Here is a 24110-nt window from a genome sequence, read left to right on the forward strand (position 1 = left end):
CCTGCGGCCGCGGCGAAGCTCCGTGGCGCCCCGCGTGGGGGCGGAGGCGAGGAAGGGGCTGCGGGGCAGGCGCTGGCGGCGGCCCAGGCTCCCGCAGAGGCCGGGGAGGAGTGCACTGCGCGGCCCCCTGTGCGGCAGGCCTGCCTCCTGGACTGGAGCCCGCCGCCACCGCCGCTCCCCCGGCGGCGCAGCAGGGCGTCAAGGTCCGTCAGGGGCAGGCGGCGGCCTCGAGGCGTGGCTGCCCCGACGGGTCCTGCGGGCTCCTGGGCGCCTGACGTTCTCGTCGCCGTGGCGCCTCAGAACCCGAGCGCCTGTGGCTCGGCGCCGACCGGCCGCATCTGCTCTCACCGTCGTGCGGCTTGCTCTGTGCGCAGCACCGGATGCGCCCGGGCCTGGAGCCTCCCAGCAGGTCCGCCTCAGAGCCGCAGCCGGGGCTGCGTCCACACCACAGGGCCTCAGGCCGGTGCCCACCTCGTCCTTGCTCGGCCGCCAGCTGTGCGCCTCGGGCCCTTTGCGGCTGCCGCTCCCTGGCAGCGCTGCTGGAGGCTCCTTCCTCGTCCTCAGTCTTTGCTCAGGCGCCTCCCGCTCAGCGAGGCCCGTCCCGGCGCCGAGGGGCCTCGGGTCATGGAGGAGGGCTTTGTGTTGCGGGCCGTGCCCGCTGTTACCGCCGCGGGAGGACTGCTGGACCGTGTGCGGGTGAGAGCGCTCCTGGCGGGCCGAGCGGCCTTTTCGGGAGCCGCCGTGTGTGAATGTGCGATGGCAGCGGCACTCTGGTGACTGGGAGCACTTCCAAGCGTCGATGGCCTGGGGCCCTGAGGTTCGGGAGGCGCTGCTGCTCTCCGCAGAGACTCAGTTGGGGGCGCGGCGCCGGAGAGGCCTGCTGACCGCGTTCTTCAAACAACCCCGAAGGGTCTGTCTGGCCACGTGGGCTCCTGCTCGCTTGGGCATCTGGGAGACCATCGAGGGGCGTCCTGGACTCGGCCAGGCCAACCTCGGGCGGGACGGAGCCCCCATGGAGCCCCACATCGGCCGTGCTCAGCTCAGGGTCTGCTGGAGGCTCTGTGTCCCCCTACAGCCCCTCCCGGCTCTCCCCGAAAACCAGAAGAGACAACCAGCAAAGGTTGGGAGATTTCAGGTAGGTTCCAGCCCGCTCTGGACTTCCCAGCAGGCGAGGAGCCTTCTCTTCCCCGGTGGAAGAACTCTGTGACAGAGCTGCCGTTAGATGGACCCGTGCTTCGCTTGAGCTTTGCGTGGATCTGCAGCTTGAGGAGGGGGCTGTCCAGAGCGCCTCCGATCAGCCCTTCACAGCTCCCGGGTCCACAGAGAGCCCGTCTCTGTCACTGTCAGGGCACCAGTGTCCCTGGGCCAAGTCTATTCAGTCCTTTTTCTTTGCTCAGTGAGCAGAAATAAAAGGCCCAGCGGGACCGTGGGGGCTGCCCAGGGGAGCCAGCAGCCACCGTGCCAAGCAGGTCAGGGGCCCCGCCGGCCGCGCTGAGTGTGCAAATGCATGTGCGCCCCTGGGACGGAGGTCTTCCTCCGAGGTCACCAGACAGGGGATGGGCTGCCCGATAAGACGGATCACAAGGGCTTTGAATAAAAAGTTACTTGTTTGGAACCCTGGCACGGCCCACTGCCCCGATTCTGCGGGGACCCACGGCTGGCAGGTGCCCCCGTGTCGCCCGCCTCCTCCCCCACCATCCCCGAGGGGCTGAGCGGAGCGGGGCTGGGCGGGCAGGGCAGTGCTCCGTGCCAGCGGTTAGACAACCATGGACGGGCCAGCCCACTGTCTCCAGCTCATTGACATTCGGGCAGCGGCACCCCTTCCCTGGCTTCGGTGCTGCTGCGACTTTTGTTCCCTTGTGAATAGCAATTGCTGGAAGCCCGAGGCCGGATGGCTCGGTAGCAGCCGCTTCTCGCCTGGAGACAGGAGACCAGGGCTCAGAAGCAAGCAGCTTAAGGTGATTTGACCGGCGCGGGGCTCCTGCAGTGCAGGGTGGGGTGTGTGGGGGGCCTGCGTCACCCGGGCGTTACAGCCGCTTGGGGCTCTCTGGGAAGGTGATCGCAGCCCCTCGGGGGGGGGGGGTTAAGTGCTGCTTTTTCCCTTTAGTTTTATGGCATCTCGGTACGGCTGATGTTCCCCTTCCTGAAAACAAATCCCTTTAACTACTCTTGCTCCAGAGTGGCCCGGATAACAGCGGCAGAGGTGACCCCGGCTGCGAGTGCCGCTGTCCTGGGGCTGCCAATGCGACGGTCTGTGCCCTGGGCACCATGTCGCGGGACGAACAGGGCAGGGAGGAGCTCGGTTACGATCGCATGCCCACCCTGGAGCGCGGAAGGCCTGACGCAGGGAGCTACGCCCTGGACACCAAGCCCAATGACCTCCAGCTGGCGACGAGGCTGCCCCCGTGCTTCAGTCACAAGACGTGGGTCCTCTCCGTGTTGATGGGGGTGAGTAGCTCCCCAACAGGACTGGGGAGGCCTCCCCCGCCACGAGCTGTCCCCTGGCCTGGGTGCCGTCCCCGGGGCCTGGGAGAGTGCGCTTTCCGGACTACTTCTCTTCTGGAGCCCCTCAGGCCTGATGTGCTTACTTTGTGTTCTCTGGGTTCAGTTCACGAATGTCCAGCCCCAGCTACTGCTGGCCTCTGGGCTGTGGCTCCTTTATGTCCCACCAGGGTCAGGACAGCCCATGACCAGGCCTCTCCTCTGTGGGGTCATGCGTTGCACTAGGGTAACTTCCACCACCCTCTCCCCGGGGGGGTCTGGAGTTGCCCTGCAAAGACAGGAGGAGGGGCCGTGCTCTGAGTAGACCTCTGGTTAGGGTCCCCGAGGAGGGAAGCCAGGTCCCTGGCACAGGAGAACCCCGTAGTCGGAGGGACAGGGCCAGCAGGAGGCAGGCCTGGGGTCGGGACATTTCCTATCAGACATGCTTGCTGGGCACCGCCCCACTAAAGGGGTCATTTCGGCCCCAGACCAGGCTCACCCAGGCTGGGCCGCTGGATGCACCTCCCTTCAGGCTGGACCCCAGGGCTCTGTGTGGCCTGGGCAGGGAGCTAGGATCCAGGCAGTGCCCTCCCTCCACACTGGGCTTTCCCAGGCCACCCCCCAGCACTCCCGGGGGTCCTGCCCACCCTTCCCTGTCCTACTGAGATGGTTCGCCCGTCCTCCCCGGGTGTGGAGGAAGCCTCTCCTCCCTGCTCCCAGGGCCCTGGACTCTGTGCTGCCTCCCGCTGCCTATGGCCAGGACACACAATCCTGCTCATTTCCTCGTGAGGGCTGTGTCGTGGTTTTTCTGTTGCCTGGGCCCCAGGCCCTTTGCTCCCATCACAGTGGGGCACACACACCCGGCCTAGACCCTGGGACTGAGCCTTTGACACTGAGCCCCGCCCCAGAGCCTCACCCTCAGTGGTACGTTTCAGTCTCCCAGGCCTGACGTGAGGCCTGGCTGCCCCCCAAGCCAGGAAGCCCTTGGACCTGCAGCCCCTTCCTCGAGCAGTCATTTCCCAGCTGTCCACTTGGATTAGCTTTGGGGAGAGCACCGGATGGATGTTTGCCAGCCTCCATGACGCCCGGGGGTCGGGATGCTAAGGCACCTGAAATCGCACATGGTGGGGTGTGTTCAGGAGTGAAGCACCTTTTCTTGCTTTAAATTTCAGCAGAGGTCTCTTTCTGTCTTCCCAGAATGTCGAGGCCCCTAGTCTGACACTGTGGGGAGGGAGTGCGGGCTGAGGCTGTTTTTCAGAGGAGTCTGGTCTGGCGGGATCCGGGCGTCCAAGGTGGCATCGTATAGACTATTAAGTTGTAATCAGAGGACTTGAACCTCAAGTGCACACGCCTGTGTTGTCACTCGAATCGTGCTGTTTTGCAGAGCTGTCTACTTGTGACGTCGGGGTTTTCGCTCTACCTGGGAAATGTGTTTCCCTCTGAAATGGATTACTTACGTTGTGCTGCGGGATCGGTAAGCATCGCTCCTCTGTCGAGTCTTTCAGTACCGAGGTTTGAGGTGCGTTTGAGTTTCTTTGCTCTGAAATCTGCATGTTGCTTTCCGTTGCTCCTCGTTCAGTATCTCCCATTCTGACCTCAGTTTCAAGTAAGATTTTTACTTTTGAAGTGATTGCTGCAAGTGTCAGTCTCACTCCGCAGATTCCTTGATGGGAAACGGCCCTTGGGTTTCTAGCGGCTGTGAGCTGGCAGGGAGCCCGGCCTCTGCTCTCCTAGAACAAAGCCCCTTGAAAGAATGTGACCCATCCCCTACTGTTCTCTCTGGAGCCTTCTAGGTGGCCCTTCTTGGGGGTTACAGTGACTTCTGACCCAGATGCTCCAGGGCAGCGCTGACCTCGACTGGATATCTCAGCAAAACCTCAGAAGTGACAGGCTGAGGAGACAAGCATGTTCTCCCCCCAGATCCCCCTGTGCCCTCATAGGCCCAGCCCTGGGGCCCTCGTCCACCCACTGCTCTGCGTCCTGCAGGCTCTGTCCCTGTAGCTCATGGGGTCTGTGGGGTCCTGTTGTCCTCAGGGGTGACATCTGGCATGGCCCACAATGCCCAGGCTCGTGCCCTTCCTTCCACCTTCCCACTGGCCTGACATCCCCACGCTTGCCCTCCTCATGCTTCACTTCTGTGGGGGTCAACTCTGGGGGTGTGGGTCTGACGAGAATCTCCTGGGGGCCCTAGGTCTCCTGAACATTTCTTCTCCCTTCACATAGACACGCTTTTCCCTTTTGGGGTAATACGTGAGCTAAGGTGAACTCTGCTGTTCTGCAGTCAGTAGAGGGGACAGTCTGGCTTCTAAGTGTGTTCAGTGAGAATAGCTTCCATTATCTGTCTGCTTTTTCTCTTCAGAAAAATTAAACTTTTCCCAGAATAAATCATTTTGAAAGGCACGAGACCTTCTACCATTGGCAACACCCCTGTGCCTGCAGACTGGTGGCACTTGTTTGGCTGGCATGTCTTGGGTCATTCTGGAAGCTTAAGCACTGCAGCCCAAGTAGGGACACCCAGGGGATCCACTGCTGGCTCACAGAGCTCTGGTTTCTTTTCAGTGCCTTCCCTCAGCAATCGTGAGCTTTGCCGTTTCACGGAGAAACATCAGTGCGGTGAGTCCAGCTTTCCGTGCGGTCTCGGCAGGTGTGGGGGCAGTGCATGGCTCCCAGCTGTGCAAGAGCCCCGGATGGCAGAACGTACCAGGCCGCGGGCTGGGGAAACTGGCCGAGGCCGCCTCTGGGGCTGACGGGCACCCGCCCGTGTGTGTGTGTGTGTGTGTGTGTGTGTGTGTGTGTGTGATTGCATGCACACATGTATGTGGAAGGGTGCATCTCCACTGCCTGCAAACCCTGAGCTCCCCCAGCAGGGCTTCCTTACCCTCACTCCACCCCCGAGGGGCTGCAGGGCACCCTCCCTGGCTATTTTTTTCTTTTTTTTTTTTTTTTAAGGCATTTATTTTAGGGAGAGAGAGAGAACAAGCATGGGGTGGGAGGGATAGAGGGAGAAGGAGAATCTCAAGCAGGCTCCCCGCTGAGTGTGGAACTGGATCTCATGACCCTGCAATCATGACCTGAGCTGAAGTCGAGTCAGACGCTCAACCACTGAGCCACCCAGGTGCCCCTTTCTTGGGAGTTTTTTTTTTTTTTTTAAAGATTTTATTTATTCATGAGAGAGGCAGAGACACAGGCAGAGGGAGAAGCAGGCTCCATGCAGGGAGCCCGACGCGGAACTGATCCCAGGTCTCCAGGATCACACTCCGGGCCACAGGCGGCACTAAACCGGGGCTGCCCCCCTTCTTGGGAGTTTTAATTAACAACCTGGAATTTGGTTCAGTGATGGTTTTTTTTTTTTTTTTTTTTAAGTTATGCAAGAAAGAGTGAACCCTTGTCTTGTTTTCCAGATCCCCAACTTTCAGATCCTGTTTGTGTCCACATTCGCAATCACCACTACATGTTTAATCTGGTTTGGATGCAAACTGGTCGTGAACCCCTCGGCAATAGACGTGAGTCCCTGAGTAGGGCTGTGGGTCCCACCCATTTTCCTGTTTTTTTCCTGGACATGTCTTCCTGCTGATATGGGTGCCAGAGCCCTGGTCCTACCAGGTCTGGTCCAGAGAGGTGCTGTCATTGGGTTGGAAATGTGCAGTAGTCACGCGGTGCATGTGTGTCAAAGTTCTTGAGTCCGTGAAGTTTTGAGAATTTTATTTATGCTTTTGAGAATGGTCTTTTTTATTTTCAAAGATTTTATTTGAGAGAGAGCGAGCACAAGTAAGAGAGAGAGAGGAGAGAGAGGGAGAAGCAGATTGCCTACTGAGCAGGGAGCCCAATGCAGGACTCAGTCCCAGAACCCTGGGATCATGATGATGCTTAACTGGCCGAGCCACCCAGGTGCCCCATTGAGAATGGTCTTTATTTGTTGCGTTGATTCCAGTGGATGGGTTTGTTGGTAATATCTCTAATATCTCTTTTACTATGTATTTCATCAAATTTCTGATGCTGTTGACTGGAAGGTGCACTGTTACTGTGTGAACCACTAAGAAAAATGGGAAAACCTTCCCATTTAAACTACGATGGCAGGGACGCCTGGGTGGCTCAGCAGTTGAGCATTTGCCTTTGGCTCAGGGTGTGATCTGGGGATCCGAGATCGAGTCCCACATCGGGCTCCCTACATGGGGCCCACTTCTTCCTCTGCTTGGGTCTCTGCCTCTCCATATCTCTGTCTCTCTTTCTCTCTTTTTCTGTGTCTCTCATGAATGAATGAATGAATAAACAAACAAGCAAACTACGATGGCAGAAAAGTCTCGTATGAAAGAGGGCTTATCAGAGATACCTCAAAACAACAAACAAAAACACCCTTCTGTTTTATGGGAAATGTTGAACTACTTTTTTTTCAAGATCAGGAAGAGGATGAGGTGACTCTGAGGAAGTGTCAGCCAGGCCCCTGAGGCAGAGGCATGAACATTGTCCTGTGGATCTGGAAGGGACACTCATGTTGCCATAATCTGCAGGCAAAGGGATTCCTGCTTACTTGACCTCAGAATTCACATGTAGCAGGGTTGCTGGGTACGACAATTGTGCCGGCAACAGAACATTCTGGAAAAGTAACTTAAATACAGAAATCATTTTATAGCGATAAACGTGGAGTTCCTGGGAATAAGTTGGAAGGTTTGTGAGGCTGATTTGTAGAAAATCAAAGTCTTCCTGAGAACCAGGATGTCTTCATTAAAGTGGTGCCACAGGCAGGTATGGGACCAGGAAGACAGGGGTCCCTCACCCCCAACCAGGCCAGCCTGGAGCAGCCCCACATGGGGAGACCATGGCTCTGGGCTTGGAAGAGGGTAGTGCTGTGACCCAGCTGTTGGAGCCACACCATAAGGGGGACCCCTTCCAGCTCCTGCTGCAGATCCATAAGAGAAGGTCCAGGGCAGGAGGCTGGTTTAGGCACTCACTGAGGAGTGAGGCGCAGTGTCACCCGGCAGCGGGAGGCACTCTCAGCCTCGCTGTAATCAGAGGAGGCAAATGGAAGCCACAAGGAGATGGCATTTCCAGCATCACATGGGCAGAAGCCCCAGGTGCCTGCCTTCCACCTGAAGCGACTCTCACACCCTTTGGAGACAGTCTGGTGTCTGAAGCAGCATATACCCTGGGACTCCGTACAGCATCCCCCACACTGTGCAGACCCCGGGAAGCACTGGTGCACTCGGCCACAAAGTGTGGCTCCAGCAGCCCTGAGTATGGTGCCCAAGACCCCAAAGCAAAACAGATACTCAAATGTCTATTGCCTAGGACAGTGCCCCCAACGACACAGAATGATGAAAGGTTGAGAACCGCACACCAGCCAGCCTTCTCAAGCGTGGCCGGGGCTGCAGTGCTGCCCGTCCTGGAGCTGGAACTCCAATCTCCACCCCACCTGGGCCACCACACGGGAATCCACAGGTAGCCAGGCCCTCGGGTGGCTCCTGGCATCTGAAGGTCGAGCAACAGCCCACTGGAAGTGCTTTTGTGGCACCAAGGGCACATGGTTCTAAGGCCTGAACCACCAGTGTCTGGGGATGTGTGTGTGTGCGCGCGCACACACACATACACACACGGGAAATAGCCATGAGTGAGACATGACCTTTCAGGGCTGTGACTCCCACACCCGGCTCCTTGCTTGTGTGGGGCCCCAAATGCTCACCCCCCGCCTGCGGGCATCTTGATGTCCCCACGTGGTATATGCAGGAGAGCTCCTCTGTTCCCTGTCCTTCCCCCATCTAGCTCCCCATGAGTCTGCCCAGCGTCAGCAGTAGGGCCTGTCTCCCCAGCATTCTTCAGGGGTGGATCCAGATGGCTCACGTCCAATGCCCCGCAGCCACAAGCGGGGCCCACATGGACACATTTCTGCAGGCGTCTCCTATGCCAAGGAGCATGCTCTGCCTGCACTGCCTGCACTAGAGCAGGGCCCGGCTCTCACCCTACCGGCCTGCTCAGGCCCCTCAGATCCTACAACCTTCCCTGCATTTGGCATCACCAGTGTTCCCCTGTGTCCCAGTCAGACGGCCCCAGTGGCAGCAACTCATTATGTCCCTTCCCCTTGTCTCATCCCTGATGCTTCTAAGCACGTGGTGCTCCTCTGCCACCTCCTGAGCTTCCCGCCTTGACAGCTGCCTGTTTTTGCCCTTGGCCTATCTGAAAATCGAGGTTGTCTTTCTCCTCATGTCCAGGACTTGATTTTACACAGTACGTGTGTCCCCCCTGCTGCTCCCCACCCTGTCTGGGGGCCACACCACATGGCCTTGGGCCAGAGTCACACCTGCCTCCTCCCTCAAAGCTGACCTCTGATTTTATACTTTGGAAGGGATTTACGGAGTTCCTTAGCAACTGCACCTGGGGTTGCATTATAGTTAAGTTCATAGAATAATTTTGTCCCAAGTAACATCTTTGTTACATTAATCATCCCATGGAAGAGCCTCCTGGTCTCTCCACTTATTCAGATCATCTTCTGTGTCCTTAGGGCATCAGTTTTGTGTCTTCTTGGTCAAGTAATCGCTACGTCATTTACAGATTTTGTTAGTGTTATAAACAGCGTCTTATTTTTTAAATTACATTTTCAGATGGGTTTTTGGAGTGCAGAGAGAAGGTATTGATTTGAAATTTTTCTTTATTTTGAAATATGTTAAGACTCAAAATAACTTGCACAAAGAGTAGGAGAGTTCCTGTGTGCACCTCACCCGGCTTCCCCGAGAGACAGCGTCCCACATGATCAACCAGGAGATTGACCCTTGCTGCTGAATATTCACTTAGGTGAATTTGCAAACTGTACCAGTTTTTAAATAAAAAGGGTATTTATTTCATCAGTTGATTTTGCGTTTGGAAACTTTGCTGAACTCTCTTATCCTTCCTAGTTGTTGTGGATTGTATTGGTTCCACCAGTGTTGTTGTGGATATTCTGATGCAGTGACTGGCAGGTATGGTGGTTAGGATTTCTGCATCACCTTGAAATGGGCCTGTTTCCCTCTTTCAGTTTTAGAGTCAAGGTTACGCTGGCCCATAAAGTAAACTAGGTAGCAATGACCTCTTTCGTGTTTAGGGAATTGATAAAATGAACTGCTTCTTAAAGGTTGTGTAGAACTTGCCTGTAAAGTCATCATCACCTGAAGCTGTGGCTGAGGATGTTGTTATTAGCATCAGCGTGTTCTGTGTCTTCTTGTGTCAAGGTCTGACTTTTTTTATTTTTTATCAAAAATTTCCCCATATGGTGCAGTTTTTCAAAATTATCAGCATGTAGTAGCTTGTAATGCTGCTCACTATTTTATGTGTGCCATCTGTGATTTCTCCTTTTCATTCCAGAATTTTATTTGTGTCTTTACTGTATAGACCTCATTCATCCAAAGAATCAGCTCTTGTTTTGTGAACCTCCTTTGGTTTGTTTCTGGTTGCCATTTTCTCTACTGGTCAGTCTGTCCTTCCCTCACTTCCTATGTCTCTGGGTCTCCGGGCTGCTTCTCTGTCTGTTGGTGGGTCAGTCGGGATGCTACCTCTGTTGAGAGCTGGCAGCCTGGCTCACTCGCGGGGTGTGTCCCGTCCCGTCTTAGCTGCATTCCAGATTCTCATGTAACGTTTTCATCTTTGTTTGGTTCTCAGTGTTGGCGAGGTTCCCCTTTCGCCTCTCCAGACCCACTTCCCACGCCCTGCCTCCCCCTCCCTGCCTGTGCAGAGCAGGCTGCATGGGTGGGCCGGAAGGCTCAGAGAGATACAGATGGGGCACTAAGGAGTGGTTGGTGTGCCCCGTCTCCTGCCTCTGAGGCCTTGGGGGGGCGGGATGGGGCTGCATCCTCTCACACAGTCACTCCTGCCTCCCCTGGTCCTCAGTGGTTACTCCTGCCCCCCTGCTAGGTTTCCCTTCTTCCCGGCTCAGACCTGTGAGCTCTCCTCTGGTTAAACTTCCTCCAGTCGCTCCTCGTGGCTGTCCCTGGGTTTTTGCTAGGACCCTCCTGAAACAGATATATGAGATTATTTTTTGAAGTCTTCCATTTGTCGTGTTTTGATATTATCATTACTGTCAGAATGCACAACTTGTAGTGTAGATTTGTTGGAATTTACCAAGGCTTATTTTGTGGCTCAATAGATGGTCAGTTTTTGTTAGTGTTTCACCAAATACTATATTTAAAAAAAAGTTCTCTGTTTTATTTTGCATGTAGGGTTCTGTAGATCAAACATCAATTTCATTTGATTTTAAATGTAGGTTTTATTAACACTAAGGTCTGGCAAGGCCTGCGATCAGGAGACAGTACCATTGGGAAAGCTTGTCACTCACAGCTCGCAAGATAAGGGGGCAGGCCGTGCCCAGGCCGGGGGCCCTGGGGGTCGCCCCAGGGGCCAGGGCAGGAGCCTGTCCTGTGGTTTCTGCAGGAGGAACAGACAAGGCAGGTGGACGGGCTCAGGGCTGGCTCATGGGAACACCGTCTGCGGGCTCCAGGGCTCCCTAGTCGCCGGGCACCTGCCCTGGGTGATGGGAGCAGGTGAGGGAGGCCCCGAGGGCTGGAGCCCCACGGAGGGTGCTGGGCGGGGGCTCTGGGTTGGCTGCTGTGCATAACCTATAGTTAAATTGACTTCAAAGTTTTTTAAAAAATTTATTTATTCATGAAAGACACACAGAGAGAGGCAAAGACACAGGCAGAGGGAGAAGCAGGCTCCTTGCAGGGAGTCCGATGTGGGACTCGATCCTGGGACTCTGGGATCACACCCTGTGCTGAAGGCAGACACTCAACTGCTGAGCCACCCAGGGATCCCTTAAATTGACTTTTTAAAGGATTTTGTTCTATGATGATTAACACAGGCACAGATTCCTGTAATTGCCAACACGATCAAGATACGGAACAGTTCTATTACCCGGGTCTCTTCAGTTGTTGGCAATTATGCATAGAGCTGTGTAAAGCGTGCAGGTTTTGATGTGAACGTAAGCTTTTGTATCTTTAAACACCCAGGAGGGGTGAACCACTAAGGAGGGTTTAGCTCAGGGGTCAGCAGACTGCAGCTCAATGGCCAAATCCAGCCTTTGAGCTAAGGATGGTTTTAAAAGAGAGGAAAGAAAAGACCTACGTGAGTCAGAGGTGATATGTGGCCCTGTGCCTAGCATCAGGCCTTGGACAGGAGAAGCTGCCCAGAGCTTTGAACGGGCTTCTAAACCTATCCATGGGCTTCTAAACCTATCCATAGGATCATCTACATTTACAGAATAAAGGTGAAGAGAGCCAGTTTCATAGACATGGGTCTTCTCTTTGGCAGATAAATTTTAATCTGATTCTGCTCCTTCTGTTGGAGCTTTTCATGGCGGCCACAGTGATCATCTCAGCACGATCAAGTGAGGCGCACTCTAAGCAGAAGGTAGGTCCAGCCCTGTGCTGTATGGGGCACACAGCAGGTGACCCAGAGCGCTCGCTCCCCTGAGGGTGGTGGGCTGCCCCAGGGCACCCTATTGGGCCCCACTCTCCAGGGATTCATGAGGCTCGTGGCCTCGGAGGCAAAGTGGAAGGTGCAACACGACCTCCCCATAGACTGATTCTGGCCCAGCACCACTGCCCCGCGCTTCCCAGGGCGAGACCGAATCTGCTGAAAGGGTCACCTCGTACATATACTGGGATCGCAGGGATTAGTCCTATTTTCCTGACCAGGGAGAGCATTGGACCCGGAGCATGGCTGAGCGGTGGCTGAGACACAGCCAGCTGGTGCTGAGAGCCTGGGCTGTGGCTTTCCTGGGCGCACCCCTGCCCCCAGCCCCTGCAGCAGCTCTCCTGAGGTGCATCCCCCTACCATAGCACATGCAGAGTCACCAGGCCAAATGTGTTGTTTCTTTTCAGGGTCCCATGTTGGAGAGCGCCAACATTTTGTATGAAGTGGCATTTCCTGCCCGGGTCCTAAAATCCTATTCAGTAAGATAAATGTGCCTTTCTCCTTGTTACTTGATTTACTAGGGGAGGTCCGTGGTGATATCCTGTCCTCAGGGTTCAGGAGTTCCTAGTTCACCGCTTCACTCTGGAGGGTCCTGGTTGGCAGGGGGGTGATGGGGCCGCCCTCCATCCTTACCTGCGTGCTTTCCCCCTCGTTCTAATAAACCTCCCGCTCTGAGCATGGCACTCAGGATCTCTGCTGGTTGGTTCTGTACTTTCTGCCATGGTTTCTGGAGCTTGTGTCCCTAGGTCCATATGGGCTTCCTCCTCTCATTCCTCAGCAACTTTTCTGATGGCTGCCCCTGTGATGCCTGTGTCGCCGGGTCCCGGTGCCAGGCTCCCTTGTGGTCGGCCTCAGACGCTCAGCTCTGCTTGTCCTTGGGTTGGGGATGCTTCTTTCAGCAGCCTGGGACTGTTGTCCTCTCTGTGGCCTGGTGGATGGAGTCCCTCACGTGCGGGCCCGCATCACCGCGCTGCATGTTTCTACCCAGTTTTACCATTTTTGTCTCTTCCAGCTTCTTTGCCTTCTCCTGTCTCTCCTGTTTTGTTTTTTGTTTTTGTTTTTGTTTTTGTTTTTGGTTTCTCTCCTGTTTTTAATTAGTGGGGAGGAGCATCTTCCTTCCTGCTCCTTGCCTTTCTCCTTTTCTCACTAATTTTGAGCTGGAAACTATGCATTTCTCCATGTTCTTTTAGAGGTGGTTCCCAACATTTCAACATAGGTCGTGTGGCTCTTTGGCCCTGAGCTCTTAGAACAGTCCCTTCATGCCCCCTGCCCCCCTGCCCCCTGCCACCTGTCAGACACTCCCTGGGTGATGCTACCTGTGTGTCTGCCCCCCAGGTCATCGAGGTGATTGCTGGTGTCTCTGCTGTCCTGGGTGGGGTTATCGCTCTGAACGTGGATGACGCTGTCTCGGGGCCACACCTCTCAGTGACGTTCTTTTGGATCTTAGTGGCCGTGAGTACACCTTGGTGGCCCTTGTCTGTTTGGCTGTGCAGGCCGGCAGGCTGCTGGCCGAGCCCTGGTCCCCTCTCACCAGGACAGTCACTGTGGGCCTTGGAGCTCAGCTTTGGCGGATTTCGGGTGGGAGAGCAGCTGGAAGAGGAGAGGGTGGAAGGTGGGTGCCGGTGGGCCAAGCAGGACGCTTCGCCTTGGCCGCCCTGCCTGGGTCCTCCCTGGGCCCACAATCGGAGGGATTTGAGAATCCAGGCTCAAATGGGTCAGCAAGTTAACTGTTTTTATACGAACCAATAGCATGGTTTCTTGTCTTGGTGGTTTTCTTGGCGAACACTTACTGGTTTTATTTTGTGCAAGGGTACGATGTATGATATGTTTATCTTGCTTTGTAATGTGATTTGTTTTGTAAAATGTAGCATATTTATGTTATCATCTTATGTTAAATGTTACTGTGGTAAAATACCTAACACAACACTGGTGCTCGGTAAGTGCTTGATATACATGGTCGCTATGTTCTGTATGGTTCTTTTGTTGTTTTATGAGCAGTTCTAACATTGGTCATGTAAGTTAATGTTGTTTAGTGTTGAACTGAAATGCCACCTATGGGGCTTCTAGCCCAGTGCCTCCCATTCTCAGTCTTATGCAGCCGTGGCCAGTGTGGACCCCTCACAGCCACATGGGACAGTTAAGATCAACCCCGGCACATCCAAAGTCCCATAGTCCTGGACACCGCAGACACCTGTGCCCCGTGCTTCTGGGAGCTGTCACCCCATGGTGGCTGCTTTGCAGCATCACTGTGTCACATGGTGACACCTGCAGGAGGGGCTGGTTTGTCCCACCTTCTGTCCAGGGTCATCCTGTATGAATGAATAGGATGCAGTGAGCATCCCTGGCCTCATCCAGGAGCTCTTCCTGAAGCTGCCTTGGAGGCCTGGCCTCTGCCCTGACCACTGGCACACTCAGCTGAGGTGCTGCGCTCCTGCTGCGTCCCAGGGCTCAGAGCAATGGCGCAGATGCCTGTGCCCAACCTTACTGATCCCTGGGAATAATGATGGAGATGCTCCCCAATGACTTGGGGGGAGAGGGAGGATGTGGGATGGAGCCACACACCTGGCTGCCGGCTGCCAGTGCACAGGTCGGGCTTGCAAAGCAGAGAACTGGCCTCCTGCCTGCCCCAGCACACAAGTGCACCTGTGAAAATGGAGGAGGCACGTCTACATATTTAACCTCTCAGGTAACCCAGAAGCACCTGGAATTATGTTCTTGAGTTATTGCAACAGAGACCAAATACCTGAGGCTGATGGTGAAGAGACTCGCCTGAGCAGCCCTGTTAACATGCTCGGTGACCCCCCAAGCAGTCATCCCCAGACCAGCCTCCCTGGGCCTTCTCTCTGCAGATGCTCCCAGTCCCCAGCTGTGGAAGAACTGGCCAGGGGTGAGGGGAGTTTCCCTGGTGGGGAGGGCTGAGTCTGGGGACAGTGGGAGAGGCCACGGTCATGGAGCAGGTGGAGAGGATCAGGGCTCAGAGCCTGGCTGTCCCTGCAGCCTCCCTGGGCCGGGTACGTGTGTGTATGAACAGGAGTCTCTTGGCCTGAGTCACTTCCCCACTGGCTGCTCCATGTCCACGTGCCCTCCTCATAGACACCTTCGCCCTCCACACTCCTTAGAGGGAGGAGACTCCCTGGCCCCAGGCCCACAGCCTGGCCACACCAGCATCTTCAGAGTGGCAGTGTCCCCACCTTCCTTGGCCTGCTCTCCCGTCATCCTCCCTTGGCTGTCCAGGCTCTCAGCCCTGAGCCTGCTCACCCTCAACCCAGAACCCTGAACCAGTGCAGATACACCCCCAGTATCCGGGGGTCTCAGCTGTTCCCACCCAGGGTGTGGTCATTTCCTTTTCCTCTGTGGGTGTGTGGCTGGGCCATGAGCTCCCTGGGCTCCTTGCGGAGGTTGGGCTTTCCTGCTGTGCTTTTCTCTGCCAGGAATGGCGTGAAACTAAATCCATCTCCTTCACATAAGTGGAAAAGGACATCTACCTGTTATGAAAGGGCAGAGGTGCCCATCCAGTGAGGAGCCTGAAGAGCCCAGCTAACCCCGTGGTCAAACCCCGTGGTCAAAGTCAGTGTGGCGGGTGGTCCTGGGGAGGCCTGTGTCTCCTGAGGCTCCCTAAGTCTGACGCCGAGGAAGAGCACAGTGGCCCCGGCTGAGGCCAGTTTGTGGCCAGCTGGTGCATCTGATGACGGGGGGATGAGGCTCTCTGGTCAGGGAGACTCCTCTAAGTGCAAGCAGGGTCACCCAACTGTGTCCTGTGCCTGGAATGAAGAACATGTGTGATGTTTGGTGGGGCGCTCGCTGAGAGTGGTACAGGAGCGTGCCCTCTGTCTCCACGGTGCATGCACACCTGTTCGGGACAGCGTCCTGTGTCTCAGAGAGCCGACGAGGCTGGAGGTCACAGCAGCGATTCCGGGGCACACAGGCACTCCGGCTGTGGCTCCTTGAGCCTTGGAGAGGCCATCCTGTGTCGCCCCACTGGCTCCAAGGATGCACAGGGGAAAGCAGGAGAGGGCGTGACTGCAACCTCAACCATCACCCCTCAAGTTGACGTGTTTTCTTTCCTTTCAGTGTTTTCCAAGTGCCATTGCCAGTCACGTCACAGCCGAGTGTCCCAGCAAGTGTCTGGTAAGTGAAGCCCTTCCCAGGAGCCTGAGGCCTGCTCTGCGGTGCCAGGGCCCAGCTTGCCCCACCTGGGCTGCCGCGTGGTGGGGCAGTTCTGGGAACCAGGCTGCGGGCCAGAGCAGGGGTTGGCCTGGGGAGGCCCCCGTGTGGCTCTGAGGGCAGGACTGTCTGTGGAAACAGGTAGAAAGCCAGGAGAAAGTCTGTGACTCAGCAAAGAGCCTCAGCCTGCGTCCTGTCGGGTTGTCCGTTGTTGACAGGGATAGTTGCTAAATTTGGGCCAGAACAGCCTGCATTTGTACTTGGCAGCACCTGTGTGCAGCGCTGGCCCAGACCACCCAGGCATCGTTCTCTGATGGGGCAGAGGTTAAAGGAACTGGTTTCAGGGCAGCGGGAGGAGGCCACCCGTGCGTGTGTGTTACTCATACAAGAGTGGACACTTGTATCTGAGTTGGGGGACTCGTGACACGAGCCATGCTCGGAGCTTCTGGTAGCCCAAGCGCAGAGAGCCTAGCGGGAGCCACGTGCCGAACCCAGAGACTGCCCGCCTGTGCAGGCAGCGGCTCCCGGGCCCCACGGGCCGGCTGGAACTGAGTTCTCGTCTGCTTCCCTCAGGTGGAGGTGCTGATCGCCATCTGCAGCCTCACGTCCCCGCTGCTGTTCACGGCCTCTGGGTACCTGTCATTCAGCATCATGAGAATCATGGAGATCTTCAAAGATTACCCACCGGCCATCAAGGTACGTGTTCTTTTCTCTCAGAACTCTGTACAGATGTGGCCTTGCTGCCCTGTGGGCCACGTGGGAGCGGGCTCTCCCAGGACGGGTGGTCCAGCCCAGCGTCTGACCCGCGTGGGGCCCAAGCTGCATCTCCTTCACTTCTGTGTGGACAGCCAGGTGTCTGTCCTCCTCTCTGGTGGGTGTGTGTCCCCAGCTCCGCACAGGCTGCCTCTTTTCCTAACTTTGGGCATGGTGCCTGGTCTCGAGTGGCCCCCTGCCCGCCTGGACACCCTCTCAGCCCCTCTTGCTTCCATCCTCACCGTAGAATCCGTTATTCATCCAGTCATGTCACAACCTTGCTGGAATTTTTGTTGGAATCACATCAGGTTATAGATAAATCTGAGGGGAGTTGAGGGGTTTTCCACAGATGAACATGCCCATAACGAGGACTCTAGAGTCTCTCGATAACCCCCCATGACTGTCTCCACGGGCTCAGACACACATCACTAGGCTGTCGCTTAGATACCTTGTGGTGTTACCGGCAGGTATTGTATTTACTCCCAAATGTTTATCATGAGAAATTTCAGATATGCAGAAGAATGGAAAGGATTCCCCAGCAGCTTACATGTTGTTTATACACGTGTGTTTACACTGACGGCTGGGAGCACAGACGCATGTGCGTCATTTCTCGGAAGCATCTGAAAGGGAGCAGCAGGAGTCTGACGACAGGACCCTCCACCTTAAAAACCTCGGCATTTCCAAAAGGACAGCCTCCTCCACAGACAGCCCACATGGTACCTGACAGGCCTGAAATCATCACGCAGTGTCACCCTCAGGCCATGTGCATGGATCGTCCCCAAACTGCACCCCATGGGCTGGAGCTTTTGGAGCAGGGCCCGGCCGAGGGCCACAACTTGCCCTTGAGTCTCTCAATTCAGGACAGTCCCCACCTCTTCCCCCAAGACACTGACTTTTTGGAGTCCAGGCCACATGCCTGGGAGAAGGTCCCACTTGTGCATCTCTTTCCTGTGATGCCTGTAGGGGTGAGGTCAGGAGGAAGTGCTGTCCCCTCCCACCTGGTTTGGCAGCAGCTGCCAGAGTGCTCCCAGGTGAGTGGCTCTCGCAGGAAGGAAGTGACCACAACCGTGGTATGAGCCAGGCACCGGTGGATGCCGCGTCCTGGCACCTTGCACGGGGTTAGCCCTGGTGCCTGACCCTTGTCTGAGCTGTTGTTTTACACGGAGGAGTAGAGAAAGATGACCTGCCTGGCTCTCTTGTCCCACATCCCCGATGAGCTGGCACGCAGTGTGACAGGTGCTCCTCTTTGGAATGCCGCTGAGGACTCCTGAGCTGGCCCAGCTGTGGCCAGAGGAGGCACCTGCCAGCCCTGTGCTCCCTGAAGTTACCTGGAAGCCTCTGCTTGCAGACCTGCCCCTGCCCCTGAGCTGCCTGGGCCCCTTCAGAGAGAACCTTACACAGAAGTCAAGCTCTGGGGGCTCTGTGTGCTCATTCTTGCTGGAACATCATTGCTTCTAAGCCTCTTCAAGAGACAGAGCTGAGAACTATAGATTTTACTTATTTTTTTAAAGATTTTATTTATTTATTCATGAAAGAGACAGAGAGGCAGGCTCCCTGTGGGGACCCCAATGTGGGACTCGATCCCAGGACCCCAGAATCATTCCCTGAGCCGAAGGCAGGCGCCAAACCACTTGGCCACCCAGAGAGCCCCGAGAAATATAGATTTTTAAAGGCCTTGTATTTATATTGTATTTCCAATTCAGAATTTATGTACTTGGGCTTTTTTGTTATATTTGCATCACTTTTCTCTTCAAAAATCTTGTTTTCTGAGAACATTGAATATAGTCACTATTTTATCTTATAATACATGTAAGAATGTTCCCAAGTCCACCAGCAGCACATCTGCTGAGTGAGGTCACAGCTTCCTCTTTTTTTAAAAATTTTTATTTATTTATGATAGTCACACACACAGAGAGAGAGAGAGAGAGGCAGAGACACGGCAGAGGGAGAAGCAGGCTTCATGCACCGGGAGCCCAACATGGGATTCGATCCCGGGTCTCCAGGATCGTGCCCTGGGCCAAAGGCAGGCGCCAAACCGCTGCGCCACCCAGGGATCCCACAGCTTCCTCTTAACCCATGTAGGAGGTGACGTCACTTATTCAAGGAAATAACCCCCTTTCTGCCCATGGTCATGCTGTTGGTCTAATGTGTGCTCAAATTTAGTATTTTCTGTTTGTATTCCTCAGTACCCAGGATGGGGGCTCTTATGTGTTCTTTAATTATGGGTCGCGTGATGATGTCATGCATCCCCGGCCTGTTCCTGGGGCAGAGGTAGCTGCTCTCTTACCTGCTGTTACCAAGGGCTCCTTGGTGCACACGCGTGGTCTTGAGTCTGTGCGGTGCGTCATTAGGACAGTTAGCTTGGAGAGGGTCTCTGGGTCAGCGGGGACACGTGTGTAGTTTTGTTAGATGGTGACGAGTCCCCCTTACAGGAGGTCCCAAGTCCCCTGGGAGCTCCTGCTTCTCCACAGCCCGCACACAGGGTTGTCAGGCGGGCGAGCCAGAGTGCATGGTGTGGCAGCCGTGCGTACGTGCGTCTCTCTGGACACAAGTGCTGCAGGGCCTTGGGCTGTGCCTGGCCGTGCTGGCGTGTCTTTCTGGGTGAGCTCCTGCCCACTTTCCGGGGGGCTTTGAGCCCCGCCAGTGTTTGGGGGACCAGCGCCCTGTAACGGCAGAGCCAGGAGGAGGCCTCTGTGCGGTGGCCGGCCTGCCTTCTGCTGGCTGTGATTCTGTCATGAGGAAGTTTGTTTTATGTAGTTTGTCAGTGTCTTTCTTGCTTCTGGATTTTAAGTTGCGATGAGAAAGGCTCTTGCTCGTGTCTGGCGGGAGTTTATTCTGGAGTGCGGGGGAGCCAGCCTTTCCTCTCGAGGGCTTCAGACGCCATCCGCTGGGACGCCTATCTTTCCGCCCTCATTGGAGAGGCGGCCCTGATCACACGCTGAGCGTCTGTCTGTGTGGGGACCCGTTTCTGCACCTGACGTTCTCACACGTGTGTTGTCCGGTGCTGCCCTGTTCCTATTGTGAAAGTTTTATTACCGGCTTCACCAGCTGGTGGGCTAGTCTCCTCGTTGCTGATCATTCTGGGTTACCTCACTTTTGTGTATTTGTTTTTTTGTGTTGGACATTTTAGAATCAACTTTGCCTGGCTCCAGAAACCACTCTTTCTTTTTTTTTTAAATTGGGCGTGGGTTTAAATTTATCCTCGAACTTGAGGACAGGGTTTGTGTCTCCTTGCTGCCTTCCTACAATGACACTGTACAGGGCTGGGGGTTTTATGTTAACATTCGGGGTGTGGGAGACTTGGCTGTGGGCCCCTGGGGCTGCTCACAGGGCTCAGCAGCCTGCGGGCTACCTGTAGATCATCTGTTAAAGCGAGGACAGCAGAACTTCCAGCAGAATCGATTTCCTCCACTCCCATTCATGAGACAGAAATCCCAGTGCAGAAGGGCAGGTACCTGCGGTCGCTCCACACCAGCTCCGGGGAAGCTCCTGGGAGCCCCAGGGCCAGGGCCAGGGCCTGCCTGCATTGCCTCCCTTGGTTGGGGGGAGTGGCCTCAAGGAACCCCGGGGCGCGGCCATGCTGCTCAGCGCTGCACCACCTCATGTCTCGCCAGCAATCCTATGACGTGCTCCTGCTGCTTCTCATGCTGGAGCTGCTGCTGCAGGCCGGCCTCAACACGGGCACCGTCATCCAGTGTGTGAGCTTCAAGCTGGGAGCATCCTGGGATGCCGCACAGACCAGCCAGCAGGAGCGCCCCCCAGGGGAGGTGAGTGGCCTCGGACTCGCTGGCTGCCCTGTCCTGGTGGGGTGGCCCTACACACAGCGTCGCCCGGGAAGCTGCCATGGCCGAATGCCTTCAGCTTTACTCACGGACGTGGACAGGAAGTTGGTCAGCCTCCACACTGGTCACAGAAGTTCCCTCCCCAGCCCCTCATGGGGGCACCGACCCAGCTCCCTACGTGTGGCATCAGTGACCTCTGGCCCACAGGCTCTGGAAGTGACGTCATGCCAGCCCCCGTGCCGGGCTCACGGCAACCCGGACAGTACTCTGCCCAGGTCCTGCCCCGTGTTCCCCATGAGCTGCCCGCCCACAGGTATTTACACTGTGGACTGAGGAGGCTGCTGGAGGGTCCTCCAGGGCTGCCCTGCGTGGACCAGGCCCTCCTCCCACCCGGTGCTACCAGCCCCAGGACCTTTGTGCGGGTGCGCCTGTGCTCCTGCTCTTGGACCCTGCTCAGCAACCCTGGTCCTCTCCAACTGTCCTGGGCTTTCCTTCACGGAGATCCGAGGATGGTGCCCTTTCCTTGTTTTTAACCAGTGAGGGCTGGTCTCCGTGGGGATGGCTCTACCCCCAGGCCTGGGCGGGGACCCCAGGGAGCTGAGTGGTGAAGGAGAGCACCCACCAGGTGCCAGAGGCCTGGGCAACTCTAATTTTAGCAACTGTCTGGTGACCTGTGCTCAAGCACTCGCCTTCCCTGGGTGCCAGGCCCCTCGTCTGTGGGGCCCCTGGGCCCCTGCCACCGGGAGGAGCTTGGAGGGCCTGGCCCCGCCCCGTTTATTCCTGCACCATGGAGTATATCCTTGCCCTGTCTCTGAGTATTTACTGGACACCTACTATATGCAGGTGCTCCTGCCATGGCGGCCTCCCACCCCGACCCAGAGCCCACCCTGCCCTGGCCGTGTTCCCGCGGGGGATGCGGGCCGAGGTGCCGGTCAGTGGGGGCGTGGAAGAGCAGGGACATCTGCTTCCCCTCCTGGGAGTCCAGCACTGTTTCTGGTCCTGTCACAGGCTGAGAAAAGCCCGCGAGTTAGCAGAGATGTCCTGCCCGCCTGCTGTTGCTCCGGGGCCCAGGAGGAATAACACTCTGCCTGTTTGGCCACAGGTGTCCAGGAGCCCACTGAAGGAGTTCGACAAGGAGAAGGCGTGGAGGGCCGTGGTGGTACAGATGGCCCAGTGAGCACGGGCGGGGAGACCGAGGCAGGAGCAGGGCCCCACCTGGCTAGTTGTCATCTGGCTACCACTGACTTGCCTTCCACCTCCGTCCAGGCCAGGCTGCAAGGTGGAATCTTCATTGCTTAGAGTAGTTTAGTTCTCAGGCTCGTGTTGACTATTTTGTGCTTATCAGTGTGTTGGGTCCTGGCCGCCCAGGCGCCCCCGGGGCGGTGGCACGGGGCCTTCAGGTGAGGAGGGCAAGCAGGAGCCAGGCCCTCCAGGGCCGAGGGGCATCTGTGTGCTCGGAGGTGTGGCAAGCCGCCTGGCTGCTCCCCTGCACCTGGCCAGCCTCCCTGGCCCGTTGTGGAGGAGGCAGCTCGCCGGCCGTGCACAGCCCCACAGGGGTCTCACCAGCTCCCGTGTTTGTCGTCTGAGCGCAGCCGGCCATGCATGGTTTCTGACAAGAGAGCAGAGCTGCACATTCCTGTCATGTCTCATGAGCCAGGGGCGCCCCCACGCTCACAGCTGTCTCTCTGCGAGGCCCAAGTGCCCAAGTTTCCACCTCGTTGCAGAGGGACCTGCCCTCTCCATGGCCCTGGCGTCCGTGTCGCCCCTGGTACGCAGGGACCCGGGTCAGCATTGGCTGCACTGGCACCAGGGGGTTCCCAGCTCCTGACCCCTTTGCCAGCACCCATGCTGGGAGTGACCCTCACCACTGTGACAGCTCAATGTTCTTTGGGGTGGGGCCCCATCCAAGGCTTTGAAAACTTGGGCCACATTTCCTGGTCTCGTCGGCCTTGGTGATGTGGGTGGGGTTGGTCCCTTTCCTCCTGTTGTGGGTTCTGCTTTGACTCCCATTACCATGCCCGAAATCGCAGACAGATGCCCCCGGGACCCTCAGGGGGCATCAGCGTCTCCGTGCACTCTCTGACCTGACTCAGCTGAGCTCGGGCCCGGGCCAGGGGTCTCCCTCATCTGTCACTGCCCCCCCCCCCCCCCGGCCACACAGCAGAGGCAGTCTGTGAGAATAACATCCCTTTCACTGAAAAGCACCGCCCAAAATTAGATTGTGTGCCTCTCCTTGTCCCCTGAGTACACCTGGAACTTCTGGGAGGACAGTTACCTTTCCCAGTGGACCTGGTCACTGATGACTCCTCCGCACCCTTCCTTCCGAAGTGGAAAGTTCACTGTCCCCATGTGTCCTTCACAAGCCTACACATGCCCGCGCTGGTCTCTTTCCTTCCCCTGGAAAGAGTGAAGCAGCCCTGTGCTTGGCTGGGAGGTGCTAATGCTTGCTCTTTACTGAGCTCATGGGTGAGGACATGGGGCTGCTGGGTGTAGACTCCAGGATGTGCCCTTCCTCATTTCCCAGCACAAGTGACTGGCTGCCCGTCTTCACCACCAGCTGGGTCATTTTCAAACAGGAGGAATGCAGGTGAGACATGGAGAGGTACTTGGAAGCACTGATGGCTTCTCCTGCACACGTGCACGGCCGCCCCCAGCACCACCACCCCCCCCCCCCCCGCCCCACCCGAAGCAGCACAGGCCATGCTGATGTGTTCCTGGGTGTCCAGAAAGTCTGAGTCTTAGAGCCAGAATTAGACGTATGGGGGCTCGATACAGGCTTGTAGTTTATTTCAGAGAGAGCTTGAGAAATCCAGGCAAATGGGGGTTTAAAAATTTATTACTGTCCATTTACATTTTTGTCTGATACAGTTTAGCATCTCCTGAACAATAAATGCTAACATGTAAACGCAGCCTATTTTATTTCGGGGCTCTTGGGTTCTGAAAACAATGAGAGGGAGAGTGTAGGAGGGCAGGTGGAGGGGAGGACTGGGAGTGCCTCCCCAAGCCTGGGTGGGGGCCCCTGGGGACTGCCTGCCGCAGAGAGGTCCGCTAATGCGAAGTGGGGGCAGCTCCACACTTTGGGGTTGACTCGGGAGTTAGGTGCAAGATAAAGGTAACATGTAGGTTTCTGAAATATAGCAGCGGGAGAAGGTCTTTCCTAGTCCCCCCTCCCTCCAGGAGGCGGGGAGGAAGAGTTGGACGCTGGGGACTTCGGTGGGTGGGGTCACGGGGTGGAGCTGGAACTCACAGGCAGCGGCACTGGCCCCATGAATGACCTGGGGACACCAAGGCCCCCCGGGGTCCCTCACCGGACCCGAAGTCCTCCGACGGCCCTGGTTGCCCAGTGTGCAGTCCCCTGCTCCGCGCTGGGGACCCGGGAGTGGCGGTCGGAGGGAGGCCTGGGGCGGGGCGGGGCTGGTTGTGACTCCCGGGTCTTTATGACTTGGGGGCCTCTGACTGCCAGGGGGGCCTGTGTGACCCCAACAGCCCTGCGCCTGG

The 24110-nt window shown here is 56.5% G+C and overlaps 1 protein-coding gene across 3 annotated transcripts; it reads left to right on the forward strand.

Moving 5' to 3' along the window:
- The first annotated feature begins 615 nt into the window (after positions 1–615).
- Positions 616–23517, forward strand: MLC1 (modulator of VRAC current 1). Of its 3 annotated transcripts, XM_077914024.1 has the most exons (13): positions 616–1135; positions 1868–1958; positions 2179–2448; positions 3866–3955; positions 5041–5094; positions 5883–5984; positions 11749–11847; positions 12321–12392; positions 13249–13365; positions 15985–16041; positions 16651–16773; positions 20445–20597; positions 21715–23517. In XM_077914024.1, the coding sequence occupies exons 3-13, from the start codon at positions 2269–2271 to the stop codon at positions 21787–21789; spliced, it is 1122 nt and encodes a 373-aa protein (XP_077770150.1). In that variant the 5' UTR covers positions 616–1135; positions 1868–1958; positions 2179–2268; the 3' UTR covers positions 21790–23517. The 3 variants fall into 3 exon arrangements, with proteins under 3 accessions (XP_077770150.1, XP_077770149.1, XP_077770151.1); XM_077914023.1 differs by having other exon boundaries at positions 616–1958; XM_077914025.1 differs by lacking the exon at positions 616–1135 and having other exon boundaries at positions 1950–2055.
- The last annotated feature ends 593 nt before the right edge of the window (positions 23518–24110 follow it).

The sequence above is a fragment of the Canis aureus genome, chromosome 11 (genome assembly GCF_053574225.1).
Source record: "Canis aureus isolate CA01 chromosome 11, VMU_Caureus_v.1.0, whole genome shotgun sequence".
In the NCBI taxonomy this organism is placed as follows: Eukaryota; Metazoa; Chordata; class Mammalia; order Carnivora; family Canidae; genus Canis; species Canis aureus.

What these genes read in the sequence shown, in the direction of transcription:
- MLC1 (XM_077914023.1), top strand. Translation starts at nt 1,767, where the DNA reads ATGGACGGGCCAGCCCACTGTCTCCAGCTCATTGACATTCGGGCAGCG. An exon ending in TCAGAAGCAAGCAGCTTAAG is followed by an intron (nt 1,959 to 2,178) that starts GTGATTTGACCG and finishes CTCTTGCTCCAG; the next exon opens with AGTGGCCCGGATAACAGCGG. An exon ending in AGTGTCCCAGCAAGTGTCTG is followed by an intron (nt 16,042 to 16,650) that starts GTAAGTGAAGCC and finishes TGCTTCCCTCAG; the next exon opens with GTGGAGGTGCTGATCGCCAT.